We start from the raw sequence: 25,245 nt of genomic DNA, 5'->3' as shown, positions 1-25,245 counted from the left end.
TAGCAAACAACAACACTTTATGAAAACTCTAAAAAGAGCTATTAGTACAAGAGAGAGAGAGAGAGCGTTGTGCAACACCCCTGAAACTGATCAAAGTCTTCGGTCACACATTATACGTCTAAATCGCTGTGCTGTGACAAACTCCAGCAGCGCACATGTTTCTACTGCTCTGCACAAAATCAAGCGCAGCCCGAGGCGGCCGTTCAAAAGCATACCTCCGCACGGATCTCACAAACACAAATCAGATTTCACAGATGCGTCCCGCTCCGCCGCGGCGAGGCCGTACCTCCTGCAGCAGCTCCTCCACCGAGTGGGCGAAGCGGTCGGTCATCTCGTCGATGAGCTGCGACCGGGCGATGTCCACCCGGTTCATGATGGTGTACTCCTCCGAGCAGAGGATGCTGTACGTCTTGCTGCAGGCCTCCAGCACGTCCGTCTCGATGTGCTTCTCCACCACCAGCCGGATCTGCTTCAGCAGGCCGTCCAGGTGCTTCTCCATGCGCCCGGCGCTGTACACGTCCAGGTCGAAGAACTGGGGGATCTGCAGCAGGTTGGCCACCTTCTCCGAGTCCGCCTGGTACTACGAGGAACAAACACAGAGGAACGGGCGATTAGAAGAGCGAGACGCGGGAACAGGAAGCTCTGAATGCAGATGGAGTTTGGGTTTCTGGCCAGAGCATTTGTCCAGAGTGGCAAGTATTCAATAACACTTCTCATGACTACATAAGTAACAGCGCGATCAATGATTTCGACGAACAGATCAGTCTTCCAGCCAAGTCATTACTCACTGGCCTCGCCGCTCGGCTGCAGCCCGAGGCGCAGAGGAGTCTTACCTTAGACAGGAGCATCGGCAGAGCCATGATGAAGTGCTCCGTCAGCTTGTTCTTGTCGTCTATCTGCGTCTTCCTCTCTTTTGCCGTGAGAACCTTTTCAAACAAATATCAAAGCAAAGCTCAGATAAAACAGAGATAACTTGGAAATACGGTTGATTTTAACCACACAAAGATGGATCCCGTGTGTTGTTTTTTTTTTTTTCGCACAAGACCCACCCGTTTGCCCGTCCCTCTCCCGACGGGCGGGTGTGCCTCTGCCGCCTGTCGGATGGTGCAGACCGTCAGCTCGATCAGCGCACTCTCCTGCCTGTCCGACAGCACTGCACAGAGACACGCACAGGAAAACGTACGACAATGGGAGACGCCGGAGGGTTTTATAGAGAACGAGAACTCATTTCATCAAGCCTGAAGAGAGGAGGAGAACAGCGGGAGTCTTACTTTCTTCTCCCTGCACCGGCTCCTCCAGCAGAAGCTCCGTCATACACTCCCAGTCCTTCAGCAGCTCCTGAGAACTCTCCCACAGTGAGTCTACCAGGTACGCCGCGTGCTCGTGGAGCTGCACGAGCAACAAACACATCCGTAAATTAGCTTTGGATGGACAGTGTCGTGCGGAGGGAACTGGGTGCGCTCTGCATGCACAGGTGCGGGATTTTGAGATAAGCGCAGAGGCCTGACCTCGCTCTCCAGGAAGAACAGCACCAGCATGCGGATGAGGTTCCCGTTGGGACTGCTCCTCCCCCGGCGTTTGGCCAGGGCCTCTTCTGCCTGTGGGTCATGACGGCTGAATAACCTGACAGAGAGAAGAGCAAAGGACACGAATCACCTCCGCTCTGAAAATATAGGGAATTTGTTTTCTAAAGGGGGGGGGGAGAAACAAACATTAATGGACTCACTTCCTGTGAAGGAACTCTCCGGCTGCGACAGCCACCGGTCGGTGAGCAGAGTAAACGAGGTGGTAGACGTTCTCACAGTCCTCATTGGACAAGGCGTCTTCGCTGCCCCTGCAACACACACAGTCGCAGCTCAGCACACACACACAAACACACACTCCACGAGCAGTTTTTATTTTCTGTGTTGCACAAGTGGTGGGTTAAAGCATTTAGAAGGTCACAGCCAGAATTTTCTGAAAGAAGTAAAGTGGAAACACGCTAGACAAAATTGAGACAGTCTTGAGAGATGTCAGAACATTTCAGCAGCTTTTTTTGCTCTATTTCGTCTGACATCCAGGCAAAGTCTGATTCAGCCTGAAAATATTGATCCGTAACAGAGAAAATCATTATTTTGGGTTGAAGCTGGAGATCTGTGAACGGAACAGACTGAGGACACTGGAGAATGCAGACCGTATTTATAAAAAAAAAAACATGTAAAGAGGAAACATCTGAGAAGCTCGGCAAAGTCGCACTGATAAACTAACTCATGTTCTGTTATCGCTGTTTTAAAAAAAGTGTTTCATTTTCTCAGCATCAAAGCAACTTACTGCAGGATGAGTGTGACCAGTCTGATGGCCTCTACAGCCACGTCGTACTCCTTATCCAGGGTCATTGATACTATCCGGTCCTGCCAAAAAGACGCGAAATCGATGAGCAAAAATACAAGAGAAGAAGAAGAAGAAGGAAAACAAAAAGAAGCACACTTCTAAACAATTTCCATATTTGCAGTTGATTCATGCCGGTATTTGTTTTTGCTTTTACCTTAAAGCGATTGGTGAAAAGCTCTAGCTTGGGGAACAGCTCGCGGTTTGTGTACAGGTTCTGCAAAGCTTTCAGGCACTTCAGACGAACCTCTCCTTGCTGAGAAAGCAGAGACACATCAAGCTAAGCAAACATCTCAAACAGAGGAAGATCGCTGAGGGATTAAACAAAAAACAAAAAACAAAAAAACAAATCAACCGTTCTGTCTGTGCAAGTGTCACTGCAGACCGTGAATCAGCTCAGCAGTGTAGAAAAAGTAGGTTTTTGCAGAGAGGACTGAATCGCCGCGCTCACCCTATCATGTAGCGTCCAGCCCACGTATTTCAGGTAACTGTCATTAAGAAACGCATCGCTGTACATCTTCATCCACACTCCGATCTCCTCGATGCAGATGGCTCGGATCTCAGCAATGGCATCCCTTTAGAAATGTAACGTCATCGCGTGTGTGAATTTCATCCAAATCATCGTAAAACGTTTGTAGCAGATTTACATCGATGATGTGATGTACCTGTAGCGATGCACGAAGATGCCCTTGAAGATGGAGTTCATCATGTTCTCTATTTCGTCTTGGTTTTCTTGAAGCTGCACGAAGGAAAACACGAGGATTTTGAAAAGAAATATGAAAAAGTCGCTCTTTTATTTACTTTGAGGTATTTTCCATTTAAAAGCTCCAACTTTAACGTGTATCAAACTCAAGCCAACCTCTTTCCTCTTCTGTAGCAGCAGTTCCAGTTTCTCGTTGGCTCGTTTGCCGGCGATCTTGTTCCTCTCGGCCTCGTACTGTCTCTGGGTGTTGTCCTGGTGAATGCTCAGGTTCAGCGCTACGTTTACCAGCGCCGTCATCAGCTTCATGGCTACGCAGAGGTAGAGACAAACGCGGAAGGGTCAACAAAACACACGTGGGCAAGGCGAGTGTATTCACGGTGTTATCGTTCCCTGATGTACTTCTCCATCTGTGCCTGGTGCATCTTGAGTCGGGAGCGTTTCCACCTCAGACTAAACACACCGCTGTTACCTGCGAGCGTGGAGGTGTGTCTGAAGGCCCGCACTTGAGAGTCCGACAGCCCGGTGAGGAGGGAGATCACGGTGTCCATCATGTACTCGTCGTAGATGATGCTGTACTGACACTGGCGGATCAAGACGCTTATGAACTCGCAGAAGTTGTAGCGGAACTTTTTCCACATGGGCCCGGGCATGGTGAGAGGGTAATCCCCGCTGTCCTGTGGAGAAATGAGTGATCGGGGTGGTTGTGCAATCCATCATCTGGCCGCAAGGCTCCATGAAAACCGCACCGTTATTCATTTCAGGATCGGCGAGTTTGTGAAATCTTGCGTTCAGACATGCTGGGAAACTTGCTGAAGTTTGCAACAGGGTCATAATTCCAGCTTCAAAATGAAGACGTCAGATATATCTGGTCTGAGTTCATTTATGCCAAAGTGAAGGACGCCTGTTAAATCATTTTATGTTGCTTCAGCAGGAGCTTGAGATGAAGAACTGCCTTCAAATCAAACCAGTTATGTAGAAAATACTGAGATATTACAACCCAATTATCTGTGTATGTGTATGCGTGTGTGCATGTGTGTTTTCAGTTAATTTATTTGTGCACAGGTGATCACATTTATCTGCGTGCGTCTGTAATGAGACTTAGGAGGGTTTTAAAATTTGCACCTGCCTCCAATTAAACGTAAATATCCTGCTTCAGCTACACTCCTGATGGATCTCCCATACTTGGATACATTTCTAGTTAAAGGTATGTACAACACGTCTACATCTTCATAAACAGACGGCTATTCCGCGCTGTTGGAGCGACTGGTGAAAACGAGTCCGACACCTCCGTGTCAGACTGTGGGACGTCCTCTCTGTGACACAGATGTGGGTTTGAGCGGTGAAGGCTTTATAGGACTGTTCCCAGTCGCACTGACACGGATACAGTTTAGTGGTAGAAACTAAGAGTACATGTGTTACTGATGAACAAGAGCAGAAATCCTGTCATCCCTTCAGTGTGTTTTTGTGAAAACAAAAAAAAAAAAAAAAGGACGAGTGGTGAGAAGCTGGTTACAAGTACCAAAACATGAAAGAAAATCCAAAATAATGATTGGAAATTGTTCTAAAATGTGCAGTATTTTTTGCAGACTTGATTGTCATGTTTCTTCTACAAAAAAAAAAAAAAAAAAGGCACACAGCGACAGACTGACCTCGTCGAACTCCTCTGTCATCTTACGGATGATTTCTGCGTTCTGCATGTTTCTGAACATCTCGATCCTCACGGTGCCTGGTGTCAAGAAATGATGGCACGGTCGTTTCTCATCCAGTTGACATGTTCACACACTAACAAGCAAGTGAAAAGAAAGAAACAAAAAACAAAAAACATTGAAGATGTCTCACCTTTGCAGCCAGAGCACTGGATGAAGAAGTTAATGAGGTCAAGAAGAGCCAGATCTCTGTCCTGTTTGTACGATTCGATCCACTCGTCCACCACTGACTGTTAGAACACAAACAGAACGGTGGAGGCTGAGCAGTGTGTGAAACGATGTTAATATTGTTACATTTGAGCCCAATCTAAATTATTATTTGACTGTGAATCAAAGACACGGGGATGTCCTCCTACCTGCATGGCGCTCTTTCCCAGCTTGACCACCTCGAAAAGCGTGACGGGGTCTCCGCCGTCGCCGTTATGTTGAGCCACGCCGTTTGCTTTCCCCCGCCCTCTCGCCACGCTCGTGGTCTTGTCTGTCGGTGACTTCCGTGGCTTCTTGTTGGACGTCTGTGACACCGATGGTGGATATCGATTAGGAGCAAATACCATGAACATATATGTGAAAACAGAAAGTAACTCTAAAAAAGAGCAACGTTAAAAAAAAGTATTAATGTGCGCAGCAGACTTTGTTTTCATTCTTTAAAACAGACTCCAGATTCCTACCAGCGGCTGTTTTCCAGGCCTCCCTCTTTTCTTCTTCCCTTTCACCTCTGATTCTTCACTCATCTCACTCATGTTCATACTTAATCCCACGCCGTCTGTTGCTCCAGACTCATTGGACGAGTCCCTAAAAGAAGCAAAAATGGAGACGATTTTGTGAAATTTAATGTATTTTAATTGTAAACAGTCCTAAACCCTGAGGCTGGCGGCTCACTGCAGGACGGGGAGCTCCGAGGTGATCATCCTGGTCGGTGGGGGGAGCCGATGACCTGTGCAGCTCTGTTCGTGTGTGTGTCTTCAGGTCTGAGTGCGTTTGGGGCGTGCAGACGGGGGGTACAATACGGCAGGTCCGGAGGGGGGAAAGGTCTGGAAGGGCAGGGAGGAGACGCTCCACGACGGACAGCACCTGGATCGCCGGCACGCTCGTCTCTTCAGCTCCTGGAGAAAACTGACAGAAACAAAGAAAACGAGGATTACAACCTCAGTGCCATCACACATCAACAAGTAGCACCAAATAAATGCACAATCAATGAACATCCTTTACTAGGTATGTGCAAACTTTTGACATTGCTATGGAGGTAGTCAGGAAAACTGGTAACCCTGATAGCCAGACAAATATAAGAAATCATATGAACTTAAAAATAAATCATTATCAACAGTAACATATGCCTCTTATGCATAGTTTAGATATGAAAGGGATCCTAATATTTTTTTTAAATATTAATCTTATATTCTCATGTATGAAGACTCAGTGTCCAAAGAGTGTCAGCCATGAAATGTCAGTGAATTCAGAGACACAATTCCATTTTTCATTCTTGCCAAAAAAAAAAGGCTGTGGAGGAGAAATGGGGAAAGGAGGACACCAACTGGTCAATCTGAGAACTACAACAGCAAAATAATGTGGCTCTGGTGGGGAGGATTTGGATATAAAAGTGTTGATGTCAAATGATTTCAGCACAAAGCACAAAATAAAAGTCAATAAATCAGTTCAGGAAGGTTTCTGGGCACAAAAAGGAAAGGCAACTGTGGGTCCAAACATGAAAAATGTCTTTAAAAAATAGTTAAGAGGTAAAACTGGAAAAGCAGGTTACCATGTAATCAACTAAATCAGTTAAAATAAAAATAGGGAGTGTTTCAGAAAACTTCAAAACTATGAATTCTGGTAAAACAGAACAACAATTGTACTATCCTAACAATAACAAATAAAAGATTCAATCATGGTTCCAAGCTACAATAAATCAACCTGAAAGGCTGTGCAGCCCTAAGTGACAGGAAGTGATGATTCCCTAACAGGAACTGGCAGATTTGTTAATTATAACACAAGTTGTTGACCTCTTCATATGCTAATGAGAGCAAAGAGCAAAGCGCAATACCACACTCAACCAGAAGAGGCAGTATGATCCACAAAGTCCTCTGCCCAAAGTCTATCTCCAAACTGCTTAATTGGGTTTTAACTGGGAAAAATGGGTCGAGAAAAATCAGCCAGGACTCATTTAAGCCTCAGCTCGGTTCCACTGCACTTCTGTGCACCCCCAAAGTGTTTTAAGGGGTGTATTTTCCCCTGAGTGTGTGTGAGTGCATGCGTGTGTGTTTGAAAGTAGGTCTGGGCAACAGTAGGGGGCAGGCTAAGAGAGTGTGTATTTAAATACTGTCTTCCACACTGTTTGTACTGTGAAATAACACGGGCAGGAGAGTCCCCTGTTTCACCAGGCTCACACACTCACACACCACACACACAGGCACACAGTCATCTGTCTGGCTCACTGCTCTCACACACACAGCCAGGCCGTCATCTGAACAAACTGTGAGACTGTGTGAAAGGGAATTAAGGACAACCGAGTTTAGTGTTAGAGTCTGTAATACTGTGGAGCCTCCGGTTATAATATGCAGCAATAAAAACACACATTTCAAAACTTTCTCACTCTGTCTCCAAAAGAGACATCAGCTGTTTAAACCAGTGATCTGATCCGCTCACAAGCACATGGGGGTTTCAGTTGATTTTGGCGTTTGACATTCTTGCATCACAAATACTGACTGAAAGACAGTGGAGCTGAAATTGCATGCCGAGTGTATTTCATAAGCAAAAAACCTGACGCTGTAAGGAAGAAGACGAAAATGTTTCCACGCTGCAATGAAAACATCAAATCCCCGATTCCTGTGAGCAGAGGTTTTCTGCAGACATCAGGGTGCTGAAACCTGACAACTGGTAAAGAACAGGTTGTGTACGGACTGACTGCTTTATGTATGCCACGAATTTGACTTGGTGAAAAACATGATGAAAAATACTAACTACAATGTGAGGAAGCGAGATAAATTTATAAGAGGAAAGTCACTGGAGTTATTATTATGTGCATGTTTTGTGTTTTTATTTTCCAAGACAACTCAAGATGCAAGATAAATTCATGCATTTAAAAATAAAGTGCTCCTCCTGCACAGCCGCTATTGTTTGAGGGACTACTTTACACAGAAGGAAAAAAAAAGTTCCATTCTTATTGGCAGGACAGTATTTTGCAGAAGTGGGAACAGAGACAAATAGCAAACCGCAGAGGGTTTGAATGGAAATACTGATGGGAAAAAAAATGAACTACAAGCGGAAAACTCTCTTGTAATGTCAACATGAGCTGAATGACAGTATCTGATTGTAAGTGATGGGGAATGGCCGAAGTTCATGAGTTGTTTAATTGTGTCTAATAATCTACAGCCATAGGTAATCCAAAGAGACTCACCTGACCTACTGCTGCACCGTACAGTTAATCTACTAACCCACTGATTACTAGAAAAGCAGCAGCACGTCACCAACTGTCACCTCCACTGTCAGACACACCACCTGTACTTCACAAACTGCTACACCTCAGAAACTGTCACTTTTAATTTGCCTTCCGACACGCTTCCGCTTCCCTTTTCATCGTAAGATCATGTGTCCGTCTGACCAACGACAAAACGACCTGCAACGCATGTCGGCTTTCCTCGCTCCCTCAACACTCCAGCACAAACACACATGTGAGAGTGTAGCAGCTTCAACAGGAGGCTATGAATAATTTGCAGTGAGTTTCCTCAACTGCTCTTCAGTTTTGGAGGACAGGAGGGAAGCCGCCAACCGCATCCACTTTGCACCTGTCTACGCCTTTCTCAGTTCACGTAACACCACGGGTGTGAACCCTGCAGACAGAAAAATCCAAGAGACCGAGCAGGGCAACCAACTATGTACATGAAATATGTAAAGCCGCTCTTTTTTTCAGCTGTTGTGTCACGATGCATTTCTTCTTTAGGACCCACACAGCTCAGAATAAACCATTTCACCATCTCTGCCCTCATTCAGCTGTTTGATCATTGTAAACTCACAGTTAGAATCTGATGGTCGGAGTACATATTTAGGCATTTTGTGGTTGATCGCACTGGAGGAATAGGAAAAGACTCGACATTAGATAGCTAAATAAAAAGCCATGAGTGAAATGTGGCTGTTGATGAAAAAAACCACTGGAAGGGAAACATTTGGTGAAGTAACTCAAACAGCCATCGAGTAATGACAACATTGAAACAAAACTCGGTTAAAAATGTTTTCAAACTAAAATTAATAAATGTTACAAACATAAATCCAGCTGCCAGCAGTTTTTCTATCAGGTCACATCAGCGCAGACTGTTGTTTTACAGGTAGCTGGTTGGCGGGCAAGTGATTTCAAAACATTTGCTCTGGCACGCCGGACGGTGGGGCAGAGACCAGGTGCAAGAGTAAATGTTATCTTGGGGGTAGTCAAACAAAATCAGGGCAGCTTGGTAGGTTTAGAAAACATTTGAGAAACTCCCAAAGCGTGTAGTGAATGAATTATATAATGAATAAGTAGGATCCAACCCAAGTCAGAGTGACATTTTGGACAGATATTTAATTTCATAACAGCTTAAGAAGCCAATATTTAGGGGAACATTGAGAAACTTTCTGGTGGTGAAGCGGTTAGCAGACTCCCCTCAGTGTGAGATTATCCCCAGTTCAAATCTGGCCTTAAAGCAAGTTACTAGGAGTCACAATGTGACCATGTTTGTGTAAACATAATCTCTGGCCCAGATCAGCTGTCTCAACTGGTTGCATAACTCTGCTGTGCGATGAGAAATCATAAAAACACACTGGAATCTCCCATCGGGGCACACTGTGGCGCAGTGGTTAGCACAGTAGCTTCAATTCCTGGTTCAAGTGCTGGCTTTGAGGCCTTTCTGTGGAGAATTTGCATGTTTCCCCTGTGCGTGCATGGAATTTTTTTTAAGGTACTTCCTCCTACAGTCCAAAGGAATTTATTTTTGCATGTCTAAAATTTTTCAAAACATAGGAAATGGATTTAAAAAAAAAAATTAAACTTTTGCTACAACTATTTCTAACAGTAAGACTGTGAACACTAAAGAAATCAATGTGGCGCTACGGGTACAGTAAAAACAATAACCCTTGGTTAGTCAGGCAGTCTGCTGTCTACACTCAGGTACCCATAACATATTCAGCGTGTAACTGCAGCCAGTCATGCTGAAACAGACAAAGAATCAGCGGCGCAGTTATGACGGCTGCTTCGGAGACACTTGAAGAAATCCTTAATGTTTAACTATCTGCGGCCCGCCGAGTCACCGGCTTGTCGGAGCGCGCCTGTGAATAACGGCGCGTGGAGCGCGTGTCTATTTAAGAGCGAGCGCAAGACGGAGAGACAACGGGCGAGCATCCGAGAGCCACTTAACATGCATGACATGTTCTCTGGGAGGCAGGCCGGTGTTGCTATGGCAACCCGTGTGGGTCATAAGCCCGGCGGTGATGGCATATTTGATTGGCTGAGCTTAGACAGGAGGGACCACATGGAGTTTGGGGGGGGGGGGGGCAAAACATAACGGGACCGTGAAAATGTGACGTAAAGACTTTTACAGGACTCCAGCGTGAAAAGTTGTTTTCTTCCTGGCTGTTTGTTCTCTTGCAGGCGCTTCATGGACTGAAGCTTGTCACAAATGGAAAACGACCTTGGTGGTTCTTTTGATTAAACACAATTGGGAGGATGACTGAACTTATTTTGGATCTCTTTGAAAAGATTTGAAAACCTTGGACTTGTGTCACCTCTTTTGCATGTCAGGTGGCATGTTTAGCTGAAGTGGCTACAAAGCCTTAAAAAAAATACACATAATGCTTTGACATTAAAAGCTGCGGTCAAAGCGTTAATAAAAAAGAGAGAGCGATCCAGACATTCACACTCATGAAGACAAATTGGCTCTGTCATTTTCCAGTGGCCTCTCCACACTTAATTAAAAGTCATTACCTCTTGGCATTACTTGTTATAATCTTATCTCTGAATGACAATGTACACACAAAAAGGTCTTCAATGTTTTGGTGTTATACTGAAAAATACAGTTATATAAATGCATTTATACCTTTTTTAAAAATGGCATTAAAACATGAATCAATTTTAATGGATTGTTTGTAGTTACATGAATAAAATTGGGATTAACTGTATGATTATACATTGATACATTTATTTTTTCCTATCTTTGGCTCTTTTTTTCCCTGAACAAAAACATAAATACATTACCTCCAGAGTGCATATGTAGCTTCATACTGTATCAATAAAATATAGTGAAATGTTTCATGCATTTTCATGCAGGAATTCCATTTTTCTCTTTTCCGGCACTTTTCAAAAACACGCAGAGCAATCTGCAGAAGAAGAAGTGAAATGCGTTTGTTTGTATGGTAGGCTTACGCAGCGGCTAGCAGCTACTAGAATGTGGCAAGTTTCACAATCCTCTACAGCCAATTCCATTTTTAGAAAACAATCAAGCCACGTTTTCTGTGGACACCACTATAAATCCCAGAGTGTGGGAGGAACAGGCATGGACTTGCGAGGGATTTTGGTAACGACAGGTGGTGCCATGTTGGTGCCATTGCAGTGAGGGAAAATCCAAACACAAACATTAAACTGCGACTGTGTTCCTGCAAAGTCTGCCTTGGTTTTGATTAAAAATGTTGCACACAGAGAGCTTGTAGTGAAAGTCTTGATCTTGACTGAAACAGAAATCTACTTGCTATGCTTTTTTTTTTTTTTTTTTTAAAGTAGTCATTGTACTGTTCAAACTGTATTTCCTGGTTAACATCCCAGGGTCACACTGGTTCCCAAAACAACAGGAAACCTAGAAAATACTAATGCAGCTCTTTATGTTTTTTTTTTAATCAACTCACTATTTCTGTTTTACTACAGCTGCTGAGAAAAAAAAAACAAAAGATAAAATAAAACTTATCTTTCACAGTTCAACATGTCTCAAACAAACCTCTGTGGAAAATATTGTCTCTCCACTTCCTGGTTTGAGTGTGTTTCTATGATTAAGCCTCAAGTTTTATTTGGTAAAACAAGACGGCTTGAAAAGTCCTTCCAATCAACTCACAGGAGAGAGTGGATCTGTGTCGCAGGACTTGTACAAGAGTCCCAAACAGATGTTCTCCTAAAAACCGCAAAGCCAAACTGCTGTCATCTTGAAACTAATGACAGACTGTGGACAGGTCTGAGGATGATGAATGCATGACGGCGCCTCAGAGCGTACAGCCTATCCAGCTCACGATATTCAGAGTAATAAGTCACGTCCAATCCCAAAAACAAAACCTTGACACAAATGCATTAATCAAATTTTGAAAGCTCCATTCCACTTCACCCATACTAATGTTTCTCAAGGCCACTTCAACAGCGAAAGCTTTATTTCTGTCATATAAACCTGATGGTGGACTAACTCAACTGTACACTGAAATTTGGAATGTTATTTCTGTCTCCAGGCAAAGCAAGACCAAAACTTTCAAGAGGGAAATACACAGATGAGTTAAACAACACTTTCAGTAACACCAAAAGAGTCCTTCACAAACCCAAAAAAAGAGAGGTAAAAAAGGTTTGTACCAAAATAACAGCTGCATCGTTACAGCAAGGCCACAAAAAGCCTCTTAAAGTGCAATTGAAGCAATCCAAAGGGAATTTCTCTCTCCTTTCAGATTGTCTTTACACAGGGAGATCAGAGTGGAGGGTCACTCGCACCACCTTGCACTGCAGCTGGTAATGATTCAGAAGCACTTGTTATGACGACACTTGAGCAGCGCAGATGCCAGCAGCTCTTTCTAGCAGACAAACAATGCTGAAGCACCACCTCTCTCAAGGTAGGTCCCCAGTGAAATGGAGTGCAAACTCGCGCCAGCTTTCATGAAAATCAGAATAAAAAGTAAAAAAAATATACATTTTCACCTCCACAGGCAAATATGTAGTGGCTGGATCACCTGGAGTCGTGTTTCAGCTGATATTTTTGATCATTTATCCATTTATATATTGATCATCGGCTTTTCATTTGAGAATACGTGCTCTGGTTGACGGGATCCAGGTTTCTCTGTCTTTTTGGCACAGAGCCTCACTTGGAATCAGGAAACAAATTCTATTGTTTGGATGTGCACATTAAAAGACAAATCTCTAATTGAATCATTCACCAAGGGCTGTCAAAATAAAACAGCCAGAAAGAGAGCCTACGGGTGGCGGTTTATCTGGAGCACCGGGAGACTGAGCTGCTGGCCTGCGGGCGCTCTGACGTCTGATAATATAGCAAGACAACAAGCATCCAATATAATTCCAGTATTTCCACAAACTTATCAGATCTTGCCTGTTCATTAAACCACTGCAGAAAATGTAGCCTGAAGAATAAATGAAACAGAAATTAGGCGTTTGTGCCTTAACCAACCTTACAAATTCTACCATTTGTCCGTACTGGTCGAACAGTTTGGGGTAAGACTCTTCCTAATTGTTCCAAGATTTTTATACACGTTTCCTGGGTTGTAACAAGAGGTGGAATGTTGCTTTGACTTCATGGAAACTCTGGGGTGGCAAGTATCTTCGATGGAAAACTCAGTTAACAGTTAAAGACAGAGCGCTGCACACACTCCTGCTGCTGTTTTGGTCCCTGCTGGCCGATTCTTCTGACAGCTATAACCTGCACTGCATCTGCTATAATTGGCCATTATCTCCAGAGACATAAGTGTGCTTCCAACACTCAGCAACAACCTTGCTTTAAGAAATATATATATATATAAAAAAAAAAACAAGAATGCATTCCCAACATTAAGAAATAAGAGGCAAATAGAGCTCTCCCACACACTGCATACCCCTATGTGTTGCTATCAATAAAGTCGATCTGGATTCACATGCTATTTTTGGCTCTGCAGTCAATATAACAGCATATCTGACCGAAAGGCTGAAAACCCAGTGTCCTGAAGGAAAGGCGCACTTGCTGTATGTATTACTTTAGTCTCGGTCAACAATAAAGATATGAGACAGTGATTTTCCATTACGGAGCAAAGCAGCTTATTAACAAGTCCTGCTGTGGCCACTGATGAGAGAAATATGTAAATGGAAGAAATGGGGTTCGTGGCTGCACTCAGAAAGAAAGAAATGCAGACTGGAGCAGAAATAATACAATGAAAGAAGCTCAAAAAATGGCTGTAGGCTGTCTGAGAGACTATGGATGTTCTGTCATGTTAATGAAGAGACGACATGTAATTGGCCCGTTTTATATCCCCACGGTATTTATGTGTTGCCTCAGGTGAGCAGATGGCACAAAGCACAACGTCACATTAAGCTGCTGGTGAAAACATGAAGATTATTAAACACCACAGGAGCACAGAGGGTCAAAGGAGCTCTAAACCATGTTGTTACAAATGTACAACAACCATGAATCTGAGTCTTTTGCAGACTGGCAGAGCAGAAGTTAGAAAAATAAAGTTTAGGTTTAGCATTGCTTCTATAAAAAGTTGGATCTTCTACTATTTAATTTTGGTCTGCACTCAAAAGGCAATATAACACAGAACAGCTTTACTTTTCAAGCTATGCTCGGAAAAGGCTTGTGCAACATAACTTTTGTTGGATGCATCCAAATTTCTTTATACGACTTTTAATAATTGTGATAAACTAAAAGTCTGAAGCCTTTTTTTTTCTGCCCTTCTCTTGAGGAAGTGACGCAAGAATCAAGGGCTTCAGGAGAAGCAGAGAGCAGCATAACATTAATAATTAATCTAGGCAGACTCAAAGCCACACTGTGCTCAGTGTTTATGCCAAATGATTCTCCGCTGAGTAAAACCCAACTACAAGAAAACTGTCCCGGTTTTATTTAAGCCCAACTGAAGAAAATTCATCTGAGAGAAACACTGCATGGTTTCTCTGCCGGTTATATGCCCGTCACTCCACATCGCTGAGTGTCACACAGTAAAGCTGCTTAACTTTGTTCCTGCGGTCTGTGTACAGTCTGCAGCCGACTTGCTGAGCTGCTGTTACAAGACGCTCAGGCTGAGGTGAATTAACTCCCCCCCTCCCCCCCCCCCCCCCCCCTTCTCTCTGCAACAATTGCAGAAGCCGCATTTATTAAAACCCAATTGAATGATTTTTGTCAACACAAACTGACGTCACTCCTATAAAACACTTGTCTTTACAAGGATGGTTTCCGTAGCAACGCACCCAGTACGATATCTCAAATAAAGTAATTTTCTGCTCAGCAGCCATTTACCACTTTTCATTATTTTCTCAAAAATGATTCATCTTGACGCTTTCAGCTTGGAGAGAATTTGACCCAAATCAGCCTCGGCTGTTATCTGTAACTGTAAACCGCACCTCAGAGCTTCTCCCTGCCAGACTGTGGAGCCTGTAATGTACTTTTAACACCACGCTTTATGACGGCATTAAAATCTTATAAGGAGCACGGGGCAGACCGAGGTGTCTGCTCTTCTCTCAGCTACGATTCTTCCCCGAAGCGTCCCGGATCCTGGAAGTTGAACCCTGGACGCGTCGGGGCAGCAGGCTAGCTCAGCCCGGATGGATTTAAATGGATTTAATTAACTTCAGTCTCAATAGACCCAGTGACCTAAGGGATCATCCAAGGGGATTCAATCCTCTTGTCAGAAGGGAAAAGTGAAACAGCTTTCTGAATGCGCTGTGAATTCAGTGAATGCACTCCGACATGAATCACAACAAAAATAAATCCTTTGACAAAAACCGATAGAGAGGAAAATACCAACATAAATGAAATAAAATATGACTGGCAAGGTCTGTCAGAAATAAATCGGTTATTACCTAACAATGCCGGAGGGGAAAAACTAAAAAGACAAAAAGAAATGTCACACAGTCCTGAAACATCTTTCTGTATGTCTTGTCAAGTGTATCACAGCAGAAGGGAGAATGACAAGCAACCTACAATCAAGTCAGACGGCTTTACATGCAAACCTGAGCTGGAGAGCAAATCAGAGCGACACAGGTTTTGCCACAGCTTCCACTGCTTACACTGTGGATTACCTCTGTTTTCTCTGCAAACTCTGTTGTTTGCTTTAATACTTGTCACACAAAGACGGTTCGTGTTAGAGTCGCAAGTGAACTCCAAGAAGAAGCTACCAGATTTTCCTGAATGTTACTAAATATGCCTTTTTTTTTTAATCAAAACATCCATGCATATTTCCAATATCATTGATAAAACCACCATCTCAGTGCGTATGTCAGGTTATACCGTACTTTTCGAATAAAACTTGTGTTAAAAAGTGTGTTTTCAGTTTGCCAAAAGCTGCAGAATGGATTAAGGTAGAATATGCAAATGACAGCAAACATTCCTTCAACAACATTTCTACACAAGGCTTAAATAGTCTTTCATTCCAAAGATTGATGTTTATTACCCGGCTGCAGTCATGGGCAATCTGTAATTGTCCACGGAGGAGTGGAATTGCCGGCTAATGTCCACACTTTGACAATTAATTACATCAACTAGTCCACATAATCAAAGACGTGTCTGGGATTTCAATTGACTTGACTCCAGAGAAAAAGAACAGGCGAAAATAAAAAGACAAGAGTAACTTCTCCTCCTGTGAAAAGAAGGGAAATGACTACTGTGAAATGCACAGAAACTGGTCAAGGACATCTGAACCAAACTGGAGCGCATGTGTAATTAAGGGAAAGGCACTCACAGGAATGTGTTCGCAGCAATGCAAAACAGAAATCATTGGCCGTACCCACATACGACAGACTTCTATAACTAAATGTAACAGTAGTGACTGCAATCACGAGCTACTGGAGGGAAACTAGTAAATCTGAGGACGTTTCTCATCTAAAAGCACTGGCAGGGGGCCAACATCCAGTCAACAGTTCAAGTCTGAATAAGCTACTCAGTCTTAACGTTCTGCTGCTGCAGGGCCAATGAGATCCATGCAACAGTACAATTTGCACACCATGCAGACTTTAAATATTTCAGTCATCACAGACCACTTCTGCTTCTCGTACTGAGCAGCAACTATGCTTTTTGGGAAAAAAATAGTATCTCAGCCTGTTTTCAACAGCGTCCCACTTCTTATAGTGGCTGGCATTTCTCTGCAGCAGACTGGGTTTTCCTCACAGTTCAGATCTGCAAAATGCATCATGGAGGACAACTATTGCTGCAACTGCAAGAAAATACCTCAATATAAATATACACACAAAATCTCTACAAAAAAATAGTGATTACATTCGTTTTTATTCTTCTCATTGAGTTTCATGCTAATAATAAAGGAACCAGAATGTTTTGGTTTCTGTTCCCTGTTGCTTTCACACACATGAATATGCGGGATTTCCTTCTCATATCAATATGCCCGCTGTTGGCTGCGTAACATACAAGATGAAATTTGAGCTACTCAGCAAATAGTTCAAAAGGGAGCAATAAAAAAAAGATAGATGCAAATACACTGAAAGAGAATGACGCTGTTACGTTCACACCAGGAGATCAGTCATAACCGATATGCTTGGAAAAATAATGAGCAGAAATAGAGATTGACACTTGCAGGATGCATGATCCCTGCATGCTGCATTCATACTCAACTCTGAGCATGAAGTTTTTACAAGCCAGAATATGCACCCTGCACAAGTAATGCTTTCAAATAACAGGAGCTGGCATCAAAACCACATGACGTCTGTAAAATGCGATTGCCAGGTAAGCATTTCGTGACAAAATTCAAGACAAATCTGGAAAATAAAGACAAAACTGTGTAAGCCCTGGCTGAAATCACCACAGCCGTACAGTGATGTAGAGAAGACATCATGTTTGGGACACAGCAGGTGTTGGTAACGGTGCAAACAATGTAATTGTTTGATCTGTTTCAAGTTGTGTACATTCTGGAGACATAAAAATGCTTTTAACTTAAAAATGCATCCTAAGATGACAAGAAACTGTTTTAAATTCTAATGCATGTATATTATGAATGGATCTATGATTCGTCGATATGTTGAAATACTCAGGGTGGTCCCTACAGTTTATGGATTAACTGCAGTCTGTTACACCACAGGTCTTTATACCTGCCTGCAGTGTGAAGCACAGCAGATGGAGTTAAATGATTTTAAAGAACCTTTGCACTCAAACCTACTACCGTCTCAGATTAACGTAACCCCTTGTGATACACTCCTGTATGAGAAAACATTCTGTCTTCTAATTATTTTGTAGTTTCCCTTCAAGGGAGTGTGCCCTGGCTCCCAACCAAATCAAAACAAACAAAGCTGCACAACTCTCAGGTGCTACAAAGCAAAGTCTGCAACTCTCAGTGCCTTTAAAACCTCTCAACACTCAAGGCCGACCAGAGCCCGACTTGTAAAGCCTGAACCACAGTCGGTCCCTCTGGGCCACAAATACAAGCTGAACCACTGAGACAATAACTGCACTTTATCACGCTGCCAGACTTCATGCTTACAGACCAGAGAACCCTGCCCTTATAGCGTGGGATCGGCTTGAAGCCAAATGCGGCCGTCTGGTTTAACCAGATTATGATTATGTCACGCGGGAGATTACCCATCCGACACAGAAAGTCACAGTCAGACACATACGCACACTCGCAGCCATCTGCTAGTGCTACAAAACTACTGTACGCTTGTTCTCTGCACAAAGAGGAGGGGAAGGATGCTGTGCAAACTGCACAAACTGATAAGATCTCGGCTGAAAAATAGATTTCCCCTTAATCTCCTGAGAACTACCTCTGTTAATAAAGAATAAATAGATCATAAGAGGAAAAAAAAAAAGAGGGGGTGAGCATAAAAAAAAAAAAGACAGAGATGCCAGAGGAAAGGGAAGGAATATTTCCCCCTCTCTGTGTGCAATGGCTGCCTGCTTGGCTGCAGCTGACGCAAAATGGAGCCGCGAGAGTGAGAGGAGAAGTGGTGGGGTATGGGGGGCAAACAGGCAGGAGGGGTGAGGTGGGCAAAGAGGGAGAGAATGTGACAGGAGCACAGAAGGGGGGAGAGCAGCAGGAGGGGGGGGGAGAGGAGTTGAAAGAGACTAATTTGTTCTTCTCTCATCTGTCTGGTCTCCCTATCTCACCTTGGCCCAGATTTTCAGTCTACCTCATATTCACCTCCAGTAGGGAAGAGGGAGCGCCGAAGAGGGCAGGACAACACACACACCAACATCCAAACACACACCGGTGGACGCACTCCGTGCGCAGGCCATTATTAGTCTTTCGCACCCGTCATTACTTTCTCATCATCTCGTGGCATGCCGGAGATTTCACGCATGCATGAGTGAATCCTGTTAATCTGAGCAGGCAGATGTCAAAGAAAGAAAGACGGAAAGAAAAAAACACAGTTATGTAGCAATAATATAGAGACAGCTGTGGTGAATAATGACTGCCCAGATATCTGCAGCTTAGAAGAAGAAGGAAAAAAAAAAAAAAAAAAAAGAGGCTGGTGAGCTTTGACTGAGGCAGATGGCTGATTTAAAACACAGCTTCAAGGAGGTGAGTATGCAAATCTCAATGAGGTGTCTGGGACAAAGAGAAGGAGACCGTTTGTAAAGAAAACCGCTATTGGCTGGATTTATAGTGAGAGGTACACTGAGCAACGCTTTCACAGTAACCGGTCCAACCAAGAGAAAGATAATAGCCTCTTCCAGAAGACACTGTGCGAGAGTGTGCGCTTCAAACAACAGAGCCCGAAGAAGTGGCGCTGTCACAAAGTCAAATAAGCGTTCAGTGGAATGATGGGAACTTTCAAAGGGAACCTCTTTAACACAACTTTTATGTCACAAACTAAACAGTGGAGTCCTTTACAGACGATGTACTTTAACAACTGCAATGTTTGTATTTTGTCGATATAAAGATTGTTTCTTTTTTTCTTATAAAAATAATTTTGCAGTTTACTACAACCTTGTGTTATTTATTTTAATCAACTTTTGTTTATTTGCTTGCCTCACTTGTTTAGCCTCTACATTCTGGTATATATTCTTATTTACACTGATGTTGATGTAGTGCGTTTCTCTTACAGTGTGATTGTGCAAGATGAAAGGATTAAAAAAAGCAAGCATAAATTATTAAGAGTACAGCTTCTTTCAGATGACTGCTCAATTCAAGGGCCACTAATAAAAACAGGATTTCCACATTTGAAAAACCAATTCACAAAACAGCTTTTCATTTTTAATGTCTTCTGCGTTACTTCTACAGCTCCATTATATTCAACGAGAAAGAAAAATACAAATAGTTGTTGCATATAAACCTAAAACAATAAGCAATGGTGGAATGGAGGTTTGAAAAGCGAGTCTGTAACCAGAATCCTACTGCTGACAGCTCAAAACTCAGGATCTCTGATTGAGGCTCTAAACACTCAACTGCTCGTCACAAGGCAGTGAAAAATGTGTCAAATCAGCCATATGGATTACATGATCTGATGTGGCGATCCAGACGGAGCAAGCAAAAAGACAAAGACTGTATGGTTCCAGTCTGAGAAACGACAATCTGAAGAATCTCCTTATTTACTTCATTATAACGGATGGACAGCCAGTGACAATCTCCAGATCTTCCATTGTGCTTTGGAAAGTTATGAATACAAATGTGTCCCAAATCACTGAGATCAGATGTGGAATGTTAAAATATGAATAGATGATTTGAGTTGGAGCATTGTTTGTGATCTGTGTTGAGGAACCGTTGCAATCCCTCATCTGAAAGAGTGCTTCTGCAAACCCAAGTCACCCCAAAGAAGGCTGACCCCTTCGTATGGCAGCCATTGCCATCAGTGCGTATGAACGTGTAAATCAAGTCAAGACTGCTGAATTGTTGAGAATGGCCTATTAGTGAAGTCTATTTGTCTATTTTTAATCATTCGTGGAAAGATAGAAGGCTGTTTTTCTTTGAATTTCTCTTTTGTTCATTCACCTTAACATATCTAATTTGGGAAAAATTTGTAGTCGTATATTCTCCACACAAACCCGGAACATTTGCAGAGTACAATGAATTGTCAAAAAGAGAATGTTTGTTTTCTAGTTTTAGTACACTGCTTGATGTAAGTACGGGTTATGACTGTTGCTGTTATCAAACCATAAAAAACTCATTCAGCACATTACCGTTATTAGCTACTGGTATTTATGAGCGGGTGCAGCTGAAGTCCATCAGCTCCACCACACTGTGCTCAGAAACTGAGCGTGATTACAGCAGGCAGCAGTTTGGGGAAGCAGTTTGCAGGGACACTGTGCTGGTTTATATGTAGATAATGATGAGACGATAACCACACAGTCAGAAGGGAATAAGAAAAAGCTTTACAGATAAATATTCTTTGGGAGCCAGCCAGGATGGGAAGGGGAAGGCCAGATAGGCATGATGGTTAAACTAATGAAGCCTTAGTGACAAAAACAAAACTAAAATAAATCACATCCGTAAACTTCAGGAAGCAGGAAACCTCAATGACATTCTTATGATATCAACAGCGACAAACAGCCTGACCACAATACTTATGGTGTTCGGGGTTGGAAAAAAAAAAAAAACTTTCCCGGGAGTCAAATCTCAAGCATCATTTTGAAGCTCTCATTTCTAAAACTTTTGAATGATTTTGAATGTGTGCACTTCCAATAAATATGCTAAAGGGTTTGCAACCCTTCAGATCTCACACTTGAGAGGAAGCTCGGTCGCGTAGCTTTGGTTTGCCGCAATTCTCATCTTTTTGTGATCACTTGACTTCATTTTCTGCTCCACAACCAGAGAAATTGACTTGGCACAAGCCTGTGAATCAATATTAAGTAAGACAGAGTACAAATAGCACTGACTTCTTAGACAAACCCAGCTGCAGCCGATGCTTAGAAGGTGGTATTTCCTACTGCTTGAAGCTGGTTGTTAACCTCGCCTATATAAATGACACCTTAAGGATTTTCAGGTCTGGCCTTGAGCCAAATTTAGATTTTGCTGCCCTGAACTTAAGCAAACAAGCTGAGAATCGACTTATCTCAGCCCAGAGGCCTAAACACGCAGCATATCACATCAGAAGAGACTGGAGGCCAGAGTAAAGCCTTCCAAAGAGATCGATACTGCATCATAACCTGTCGTTTAAATTAACTCAAAAAAGGGAAACTCTGGAGTAGGCACAAACAAACACATTTCACATATCTCAATGTCTCAAATCAAGACTTTGGAGTAGTGCTGGCCAAAGCTCTGAAAGAAAAAAGAAAAGAAAAAAAAGAAAACCCACCAAAGGATTAGGAGACGGACAAAATTGCAGAGTATTATGTTGAGGCTGCTTGTAGTTTTTGTGCTCTGAGCAGATGAGAAAGCATGTCCTCGACCTGAAAGCACATGAAGTGATGATATCTGAAACACCACAAGCCAACTTTATACTATTCAACCTCTTTAACATCCATTATTTTTAAACTTCACTTTATCATAGTTCTCATTCTTTTATGCCTTTTCTAATCTTGCTGGTATGATTACCCTCTTACGTTTAACATTTCTTTACTATCTCTCAAACTCTTTAGTACTGATATCAGTGCTACCTCAATGCAACTCTAAACATTGACCTTAAAACCGTAAATGGATGTGCTACTTCACGTTTCACGCCACCCTGATCTCTCGTCTGCATTCAGCATGAGAAGAGTGCTGTGAGCAGGCGTTTTCTTTTCAAGCGGGGAAGTATTTACGAAGGCGTTCCAGTATATAAAGCTTCAATTTACAGTGACGCTATAAAAATGAACTGCTGTCAGTCTCAGCTGTCATAACGGAGAGAGTATATGAAGCAAACCGATCCTACTTCAGGGTAATGAAGTGCGAAGAAGGCATGCAAGTTTAAAATAAACACACCTTTACAAGTGATTCAACACGCATAGTTTAGCACCATTGCCAAGTGCGAGTTGTTTTACATTTTCCCTTAATCATGAGCTATTTAAGGGAACCAGCATTTGAAGTTAGAAATTACTACCTGAAATAACCTCCTAGTTTTGTTGCGAATGGACGAAAAACAATTGGGAGTTTCCTTCCTAATATAATCTGAGGAGTAAACAGAAAAACAGTGTCAGGCTAGAAATCATTTTAACAAGATGGAAACAACACCACTGTAGTGTTTCACTTATTATGCTGCCAATGAGAGGAAAGCATGCGGTTGTTATCGCCACACTGGATCTGGCGTTATTTCAGTCTTATGTTTCCATGGATTTACAATGGACTGTGGGACAAACCGACATTGAATTAACACCATTACAGATGTAAGAAAAGAAGGATTTCTTTGAGGAAGGCCATGAGCAACAGAATAAGCAACTGTTCAGCAGCAGCACAAGACGTAAAATACAAGCACATTTACTGGTACTAGCTTCACAATATAACAATATAACATCTGTCCTCTGCATTTCACCCGCCTCCATGAGGGTGGGGGCAAGCGACAGCTTTCACTTTCAAAACCGATTCTCAGCCCATGGATTCAAACCAGCAACCCTCCGGTCATAAGCTTGCCTCTTCAACCTCATGGCCTTCACTGCTTTATGGATGAAAATCATTACAATTATAATGTGTTGAAATGCCCGTTTCAGAATTTTTAATTATTCAAGACTTTAGCTTGCAAGCTTCCAAGGATGCAGTAATTGGCTCTTTAGTCTGGCTTTAATACAGTACTTTGTCATTTTTAATGTTAGAATTTATGCTTCATCTATCTAGTTCATTCTTTGTTTCATTAGTTTCATTTGTTTCATTTCATTAGCTTTTAGATTTCTGTTTGAAAAATATTTCCAGTATTTAAAATCTACATCAACAATATTAGATTGTTTAATTCTTTTAGGTTTTTACTATTGCTTTTATATATGTTTGTATGTTTTAGAAAGACATGTATATTTGACTTTCATTTACTCTGTTTGACGGTGGTTCTTCTATTATGCATTGTGACCACCTTTTCTTGGCTTATTTTATCCAACAGTTCTGTTCTCACTGTTTGATTTTACTGCTTTAGATGTTTGTGTATGAATGTTTTGAATGTAAGCAAATATTTTACCTTTTAATTTTATTCTCAATCATTTGTAAAACAAGTCAAGTTGCACGCTTTTGACAGAAACGTGGTGTACAAATATAGATTGATAGAAATCCTTAATTCGTAATATGCAGTGTAACTGTGGCCGTCAGATAATTTCAGGTGAATCAAACTGATGAATACTGTTACACTCTAGTGTTCAAACCTTGAAAATATTATTGACTAAAGCAAATATCATCTGAATGGAATCCCCTCAGGCACAAGTGGCCTCTACTTGGAATAGGTAAGAAAAAATGTAAGCAGAGCACCAGCTGCTGTTCTGTTAATGCTTGGAGCCCAGCGGTGTAATAGAACGCTTTTGATCTGTAAACCTATTTATTTCAAAAGATTCTTATCACCCAGCAGCTGTTTGAATGGAGCATCATGAAAGCAATGGGTACTGGAGATCCACAAATTCTCCAGTCAGCTTGGATTCTGCCTTTACTCTGTAGCTTCCTGTTTCTTTAACCAAAAATTAAAGCATTCTCCTCAATCTAAAAGCTGAAAATCAAAATTAATGAAATAAAACACTTAAAAATGTAAGATTAAGAAAAACAAACTTTCACATGGCTGTTTTGTTGTGTAAGTGTCCAGTTAATGACTGAAAAATGAGACTGAAAATGAAAAGTGTGAGGGCAGTGACATCGAACCAGCACCATGAGAAATGCTGAAGAAAAACATTCTTTTATAGTTAAAGTTGTCAAAAAAAAAAAAAAAAGGCAAAATAACCTCTGGCATTATATTCCTTCAACCAGCAGTGTTTCAGGGTGACAGAAAGTTTTGCAGTCTGTTGCAACTTGTTCAGCCAAGCAACCACTCAACCAGAAATACCAGGGAGACAACACGTGCACGCACACACGACGCACCCGCTGTCATTAGCACTCAGTCTGACAGCGGAATAGCACGTCTTCACCAAGCATCTTATGGATTGAAGTTTAGCATGCCTTCAGGGCGGTGGAAATGCAACCGAGCCGTCGCCCTGTCATCTGACTCGTCATCATGTCAGTCAGTACTTAACAAAACCAGCTGAACATGACAACTGCATTGTCAGTTTTAAACATACTGTGACAAACGAACTCTGGCTTTGCGTCAGATACAAACGTAAATAAGTGGTCACTGACTGTTACAGTAACCCTACTGAAAGATCTGATTCAGGGAGACTCTTGGATTAGAGCTTAAGAAAAAGTCTGTGTTGATCCTGTGCAGTGACTGAAAACCCCTTGCTCTGCTGCTGCTCAAGTATGATGAGCTCTCTGCTGTTCCCTAAATACCAAACACTTCAGCTAATGAAATTCAATATAATTATAATAAACGTCTATCAAGAGGCCCCTCCGTGTGATCAGGTTAATACAATATGTGCCTTGGCCACCTCTTTGGCGCTTCAACATCCCATTATGGAGGATCACACTAAACTTTACTTGACATTTGCAAATATCCCAAATTGTAACATAATGTGCTCGAATAAGAGCAAGTGAATGAAATTACAGTCCCATTTAATAAGGCTGCAGCTGAATAGCATTGTCTGCGCTCCCAGT

The 25,245-nt window shown here is 42.4% G+C and overlaps 1 protein-coding gene across 1 annotated transcript in view; it reads right to left on the bottom strand.

The window, feature by feature from the left end:
- stag1a (STAG1 cohesin complex component a) overlaps positions 1-25,245 on the bottom strand; it is a 35,970-nt gene that overhangs the window by 4,902 nt on the left and 5,823 nt on the right. Inside the window, exons 2-18 of the mRNA XM_030116186.1 lie at positions 5,656-5,889; positions 5,445-5,568; positions 5,133-5,288; positions 4,910-5,006; positions 4,720-4,796; positions 3,540-3,744; positions 3,227-3,378; positions 3,033-3,106; positions 2,819-2,942; positions 2,525-2,623; positions 2,311-2,390; positions 1,727-1,834; positions 1,509-1,623; positions 1,272-1,389; positions 1,050-1,153; positions 834-926; positions 287-580 (exon numbers count right to left, since the gene is read on the bottom strand). Coding sequence (XP_029972046.1) covers positions 287-580; positions 834-926; positions 1,050-1,153; positions 1,272-1,389; positions 1,509-1,623; positions 1,727-1,834; positions 2,311-2,390; positions 2,525-2,623; positions 2,819-2,942; positions 3,033-3,106; positions 3,227-3,378; positions 3,540-3,744; positions 4,720-4,796; positions 4,910-5,006; positions 5,133-5,288; positions 5,445-5,568; positions 5,656-5,684 — 2,049 coding nt within the window. The 5' untranslated portion in view covers positions 5,685-5,889. The remainder of the gene's footprint in view (positions 1-286; positions 581-833; positions 927-1,049; positions 1,154-1,271; positions 1,390-1,508; positions 1,624-1,726; positions 1,835-2,310; positions 2,391-2,524; positions 2,624-2,818; positions 2,943-3,032; positions 3,107-3,226; positions 3,379-3,539; positions 3,745-4,719; positions 4,797-4,909; positions 5,007-5,132; positions 5,289-5,444; positions 5,569-5,655; positions 5,890-25,245) is intronic.

The sequence above is a fragment of the Salarias fasciatus genome, chromosome 19 (genome assembly GCF_902148845.1).
Source record: "Salarias fasciatus chromosome 19, fSalaFa1.1, whole genome shotgun sequence".
NCBI lineage: Eukaryota > Metazoa > Chordata > Actinopteri > Blenniiformes > Blenniidae > Salarias > Salarias fasciatus.
The sequence above is the reverse complement of the archived record's forward strand: the minus strand, read 5'-3'. Positions and strand labels throughout refer to the sequence as shown.